Below are 7,228 nucleotides of genomic sequence, written 5' to 3' on the forward strand. Positions count from 1 at the left end.
TACGACAGCGACGGCGACGGCGAAGGCGGAGCATCCTCCGCCGCAGCCGCAGAACCATAGGGAGATGGTGCTTCACACCTCGGGGAGTCTGAGCTTCAGCAGCCAGATGTCGAGGGAGGACGAGGAGATGGCTCGTTCTGCTCTCTCTGCGTTTAGGGCAAAAGAGGATGAGATCGAGAAGAAGAAGATGGAGGTTCGTGAGAGGGTCCAGGCCCAGTTGGGCCGTGTCGAGGAAGAGACCCGTCGTCTCGCTTTAATCCGTGAGGTCCGTGTTAAAATTTCTCAACTTTGTTTTTTTTTTTCGGAAAAAATTGTGTTTTTGCGTCAAAGTTCTGGAATTTCGTACTGGGTTTGGATGATTTAGGGTTCCAAGACAAAGAATTTTGAAACCAAACACAAGTACACATCATATAAGCTCTCTGCGTATGGACTTACGTGGAGATTCAAAGAGAAAAAAACTGTGATTTTCTATTTCTTTTGCAGAATTAGAGTGAAGGATACAAACTTTTGCCATTGAAATTTTTTGGGTTTGGAAAAATTTTCATGAAATAAGCAAAACAGACAACCATTTTCCTCCTCCTAAGCGTTTTCTCTAGAAAATCCATGGATCTGAGCATATTACATGAAACAAAATCACCAAGGCCCATGTTAAATTGTTGAATTCCCTGTTCTGCAAGCGATGATGCCCAAATGGGTTTAGAAGTTTCTTCTTGCTAGGGTTTATATGAGAAATCGTTGTGTTTTTCCAGGAGCTTGAATCTCTAGCAGATCCCATGAGAAAGGAAGTTTCTATGGTCCGCAAGAAGATCGATACTGTGAACAAAGAGCTCAAACCATTAGGCGCAACTGTTCAAAAGAAGGTAAATAAAACATCTACTTTACATCATTTTCATGCCATTTAAATCTGGTTTAGTGTATGGTGAATGTGAAAATTTTGCCGAAGATGGTTTCAGTTCTGTTTTCTGAAATCCACTCCAAGGGCTACAATATGAAATATATATAACTTTGCTTTAGCATTACCCCAAGTTTTGGCAATCTTCTGAATTGAAACAGGAGAGGGAATACAAAGAATCACTCGATTCATTCAACGAGAAAAATCGAGAGAAAGTTCAGCTGATCACCAAACTAATGGAGGTTAGTTTCGAACTCTGGTTTCGTAATCTGTATAATTTCAAACTGGAAAACGAAAAATCGGGTTGAAGCTTTCGCTAATTATACGCAAAACCTTTGTGTTTTTGTGTAAATTTTTCCCCTGGGGAGATGGAGCAGTTGGTGGGAGAAAGCGAGAAGCTGAGGTTGAAGAAACTGGAGGAACTCAGCAAGAGCATAGAGACAGTGTGAAAGACAAGAACTAATCTGGTTTAGGGTTTTGTTTGTGTGATGTATTTATTTGTGGGTGTTTTTGTTATTTTTTCTTATTTTGGGCATTTGGTTTGTAAAATTTCTGGTTTGTATTTTGATTAACCAATTAGGGTAATTTGGGAAAATTTGTTAGGGTGTTGAAGCGTAAGGTTTGTGTAAAACACACGTTTTTCTTTCTTCTCTATTTTAATTTGTATTTGTTGCTTCCAAATTGTTTTTTTATTTGATTTTTGGGCTTTTTTGCAACTAATTTCAATTTTGGCTTTATTTTAAATTTTATTTTTTTTTTAGCTTTTGGCAAAGTTGGGACTACGCGTGCGCTTTTGGTTGGGAAATGTTTGTATCTTTTTCTTATGGGTGTCGGAATTTTGCAGAATCTTTCATATCAAGTCCATTTACTTCGAATCGACGCATCAGAGTCCGTGTTTGAACGTTTTCAAAACGTAAAGAAAAACCAAATTAAAAAATAAATAAATTCGCCTGTAATGATCGAATTTAAAATATCAAATGTTGAAAAAAGGGTTTATTGTTTATTCTTTGATCGGTGAATCGAACCAAAAACCAAATTTTATCTAATTTTGATAAGATAAAATAGGATTAGTTTTTAAATGGAAATGCTTATAAAAGTTTATTAGATCGGATTTGATGAAATTTCCTAGACAAAATCAAATGGAATTGGAATTGTTTTTTCTAGTTTTATAAATTCGAATGAAAAACATAAATTCTTGTCTGAACAAATCAAACCAAAACTATACCAAACCGATGAGATATACAACAATACATGAAATCCAAGATCGAAATTCTCTAATTAGACAATGAAAACAACCAAAAACCCTAATCAATTTATGATATAAACCTAAGCCCAAATTCGCAATGAAACATTCTAACCCCTACCAACTACAGATAGAAATCTAGATTCTAGACCTAAACCTCTACTAAGAACTTGATAAGAAATATCTGTATCGCAAAAATGTCGATAATATTTAATGAGTCAGGTGAATATCACAGATATAAATTCATAAGTTCCAAAATAGATTCTCAAATAAACAAGAGAATAAATCTCATAATAACAAAGTTGTTTTTCATTTCCAAAGTTTATCTCATACGTACGATCATATACTGATACACTTTAAAGGTGTTTTGTAGGTATATTTAAAAAAAAAACAAACTCATTAATATCTAGCATGGAAAATAAAAACGTAATTAATCAAAATGTGATCTTTTAGTCAATTTATGCTGTCACGATAAGAAATCCGATAATTTTTAAAAAATAGGGTTATCAAATAATCGAGAGAATAAATCTCCTCGAAACAAAGCTGTTTCATTTCAAAAGTACGTATCACCATGTATGTATGGTCCGACCTATTAACTGTATGCAATAAGTTTTGTTTTGGTCGTCAAATGTATGGATGCATGTACGATTTACACGGTGTGTAGGCCCATACATTGAACTTTGGGCCCAATAAGTACGTGTGACACATGGGCTAGGCCCATTTGAACCGTTCTAATTAATAAATTAATTAGAATTGTTTTCTATATAAATACATCGTCAAAATAATTTTTTCATTATATTAACATCCAAAAAATGATAAAATTTCTATTAAAAATTTTCCATAACCTTATCAAAATATTAATATTTTCAAAATTATATATCTATATTATTATTTCGATATAGAAATCTATAAACATTTTTAAAAATATATAATTATATTAAAATTTTGTGCAAAAAAAATTACAACATTTTTCTTTGCATAATTTTTTAAAAAACATTTATAATTTCTTTTCTTTTTTAAATATTTATTCGCATGATTATAGAAATAATTATCCATTTACAAAAAATATATATAATTATCCATCTCAGACACGAGAGGCAGAGAGAGTCCGCAACGGAATGAGGAGAACACGTGGACAAATAGGTTAGAAAGACACGTGTTTGGGCTTTACCCAAACGACATCGTTATGGCTGCGACCCGATTCGATTTCACCCTAAATGATCTGAAAACTTTTCCATAGAAAAATTAAAATAAATTTATTTCCGTGGATATGGAATCTTTTATTTGTATATAAATACTAACTTCCCTTTTTTTAAAAAATAAAATTGTATTTTTCACCTAATAACATCAATCTTATATTGTATTTTTCTATGGAATATATATAGAAACATCTTAATTATATAATTACCAAAAAAAACATCTTAATTATATGAATACATGAGGTCATATGGAATATGATTTTTTTTTTTTCTCTTTTGGACTGGACCATCGACGTGAATTTTGCGACAACGTTAGTCCGAGAAGGACTGACACCGATCCTGGCTTATTTCAAAAATAAAATATAAAGAAAGTCGATACAAAATGTGAAAAAAAAGATTTTTTTAAATTATTTAATTTATAAACTTATACTACCAATATTTATACATTATTTTTTTATGTCAACTCAATAATTATGCATTCGTGAGGTAAAAAAACAACAAAAAAGACAAAAGGTCAGTGTTAAAATTGTAGAGTGGCTCTTAGGATTCTTTACAATTCCCATCACCTTATGGTTTGTCTGCCTCTAATTTAATGAAATATTGTCTGCTTCGTCAAATGGCATATCTTCTCTAATTTTATATATTTTATACTATTTTATGCCAAATAAATTTATCTTTGATAATACTGAATGGTTATTGAAAATATTTTACGTAATTGTTTTTATATATATGGTTTAGAATTTAGATCATAGATTTATTGATTTCTACATTGAAAATTTAGAGATAATTTTTGTAATAGAAATAACATCGCCATATATTTATATACCTTTTTGTAGTTTTATATGAATGACCTAGATCATTTTATATCTTTAGTCATACTATATAATTGTAGGTTATAGTATTTTTATTTTTACTGACCGAATATATTGTAGCGCCAGAGAATATATTTTAAACTAGGAATAAATATCAGTTAGAGATTAACATTTAGATACTTCAACACTATAACACATGAACGTTGTACATAAAATTGGTTTTAAAAAAAGTCTGGCTTCGTTGTCTTGTGATAACAACTTCGGATAATTTGGGTAGAATTCCGTTACCATCAAATAATCTTAAGTTAAAAATTAAAATCAATGGTTAGCAGTAGTTGTGAGATATATATATATATATATATATATAATCCAGCTTGATATATTGTCTTCAGCTTAAGTCTTGGGATTCATCAATATCTGATCCTCCAATATCTTCTACATCCCCCCTCAAGTTTGGCTTGTGGATGTCAACAAGACCAAGTTTGGATAGTAAAGCGTCGTGATTCTTAACATTCGGAGGTTTAGTGAGTAAATCCGCAAGTTGGTCCTCACTTCTCGTGTAAGGTGTAGAAATGATGCCTTGAGTAACCTTCTCCCGCACAAAGTGACAATCAATCTCTATGTGCTTTGTCCGTTCGTGAAATACGGGATTAGCGGCAATGTGTATAGCAGCTTGATTGTCACAATGAAGCGGGATAGGTGTGGTTATTGGGAGCCCAATATCACCGAGTAAGGCCTTAAGCCACACGAGCTCACTGGTGGCGGTCGCCATCGAACGATACTCAGCCTCTGCACTCGATCTAGCAACCACATTTTGTTTCTTGCTTTTCCACGTAGCTAGGTTACCCCCGATAAACATACAGTATCCCGAAGTTGATTTTCGGTCTTGTTGGTCGCCCGCCCAGTCAGCATCACAGTAGCCAATGATGTCCGTTCGGTTGTTGCGGTTCATCCAGATGCCTTTTCCGGGAGATCCTTTGAGGTACTTGAGAATACGTTCCACCATTATCCAATGGCGTTGGCATGGAGAATGCATGAATTGACTGACCTGTCCAACAGCAAACGACAAGTCAGGTCTCGTAATTGTTAAGTATATAAGCTTACCAACAAGTCGTCGATAACGTTCTGGATCTTCAAATGCTCCCCCCTCTGGAAGATACTTGTAGCCTGCTTCAATTGGAGTCTTCACCGGCTTTGCCCCTAATTTGCCTGCACTTTTCAACAAATCAAGTGTGTACTTCCTTTGAGATAGAAATAATCCCTCTGGAGTTCAGGAAGCTTCTATTCCAAGAAAGTACCTTAGCTCTCCCAAATCTTTAATATCAAAAGCGCGATGTAAAAATTGTTTGGTTTCTTTAATACCTGTAGAATCATTACCCGTGATAATGATGTCGTCGACATATACTAAGACTACAACAATACCTCTTTGGGAATGTGAAGTGAAGAGAGAATGGTCGCTTTCACTCCTTTTGAACTTATGATGTGATAAGGAATCATGAAGCTTTGCATACCATTGGCGAGGGGATTGTTTGAGTCCATATATCGATTTCTTAAGTTTGCACACCTTGTTTGCTTGTGATGGATCAAGAAGACCAGGAGGTAAGCGCATATAAATTTCTTCCTCTAGATCAATTTGGAGGAAAGCATTTTTGACATCCATCTGCCAAAGCTCCCAAGAGAGATTAGTAGCGATTGACAGAATTACTCTTACCGTGGGTAGTTTCGCAACGGGTGCAAATGTATCACTGTAGTCTTCCCCATAGGTTTGTGTGTAGCCTTTCGCTACTAGCCGGGCTTTATGTCTTTCAATATCACCATTACTTAAGTATTTGATCTTGTAAATCCAACGGCATCCGACAGGTTTCTTGTCCTTGGGCAAAGGGACAATATCCCACGTGTCATTGTTTTTATCGATCCAGAGAGTCCGGGGAAGGTGTGCAAGCTTCAGAGGTCCATTTATGGACTGAAGCAGGCTTCAAGGAGCTGGAATCTTCGATTTGATGAGACAATCAAATAGTTTGGTTACTCTCAAAATGAGGATGAGCTATGTGTTTACAAGAAGGCCAGTGGGAGCACAGTTGTTTTTCTGGTACTATACGTGATTATATTCCTACCTTACAAGACGTTAAGTCTTGGCTAGGAACACAGTTCTCTATGAAGGACTTAGGGGAAGCTGCCTATGACAAAGTATGGACTTTGGTCGATGCATCCGAAGGGGTAAAACCCATCGGATGTAAGTGGGTTTTCAAGAAGAAAACCGACATGGATGGCAACGTGCATACCTATAAGGCACGATTGGTGGCGAAAGGGTTTCGGAAAATTCATGGTATGGACTATGATGAAACCTTCTCGCCCGTCGTGATGCTTAAATCCATCAGGATTCGTTCCAAACAGGCCACCATAGCAGATTCTACTACAGAGGCTGAGGACATTGCCGCATCAGATGCAGCGAAGGAAGCTATTTGGATCAGGAAGTTTTTGGGTGACCTGGGCGTCGTTCCTAGCGTTGTGAACCCCATTGCATTATATTGGTTATTAACAGTAAATAAAGTGGTTCATCTAACAATTTTGGAGTAAAGTTGAGTCTTGAATTTAAAATAGGTTATATCAAATATAAGTGTTTTTATATTTATAAAAAAAATTCAAACTATTATTTTTAATAAAAAAATTTCACTATATATTAATATAAAGAAAAATCCTAAAAAAACATTCAACCTTTTAATTTTGATAAAAAAATATCTGAACATTTTAAAAAATATATTAAATTTTTTAAATTGTCCCAAATAATATCTAAACTATACAACAATTGTCAAATTAAACAATCGATTTGACGTGATATATAGAATTGTAGATTTTTACGTCAGGTTTGCATTTTCATTCACCACATTAGAATTTTCGTACACCACGTCAGTTTGATTTGTTTAATTTAATATTTATCAAATAGTTTTGATATTATTTTAGATAATTTAAAAAATTCAGTATTTTTTTACTAAAAAAAAAGTTTTTGTTTCAATTATAATTTTTTAAATCGAATATATAATATCATATCCACTTACAATCGAATCAAAATTAGAAATAACCG

General features: G+C 34.1%; 1 protein-coding gene across 2 annotated transcripts in view; it reads left to right on the forward strand.

The window, feature by feature from the left end:
• LOC104823463 overlaps positions 1-1,589 on the forward strand; it is a 2,085-nt gene extending 496 nt beyond the window's left edge. Inside the window, exons 2-5 of one of the 2 annotated variants that reach the window (XM_010555035.1) lie at positions 1-265; positions 750-860; positions 1,054-1,134; positions 1,261-1,589. The exon at positions 1-265 is cut by the window's left edge and continues 1 nt beyond it. In XM_010555035.1, coding sequence (XP_010553337.1) covers positions 1-265; positions 750-860; positions 1,054-1,134; positions 1,261-1,341 — 538 coding nt within the window. In that variant the 3' untranslated portion in view covers positions 1,342-1,589. The remainder of the gene's footprint in view (positions 266-749; positions 861-1,053; positions 1,135-1,260) is intronic. The other variant, XM_010555036.2, reaches the window with a different exon arrangement.
• The last annotated feature ends 5,639 nt before the right edge of the window (positions 1,590-7,228 follow it).

This window comes from Tarenaya hassleriana, unplaced genomic scaffold (assembly GCF_000463585.1).
Source record: "Tarenaya hassleriana unplaced genomic scaffold, ASM46358v1 Cleome4, whole genome shotgun sequence".
In the NCBI taxonomy this organism is placed as follows: domain Eukaryota; kingdom Viridiplantae; phylum Streptophyta; class Magnoliopsida; order Brassicales; family Cleomaceae; genus Tarenaya; species Tarenaya hassleriana.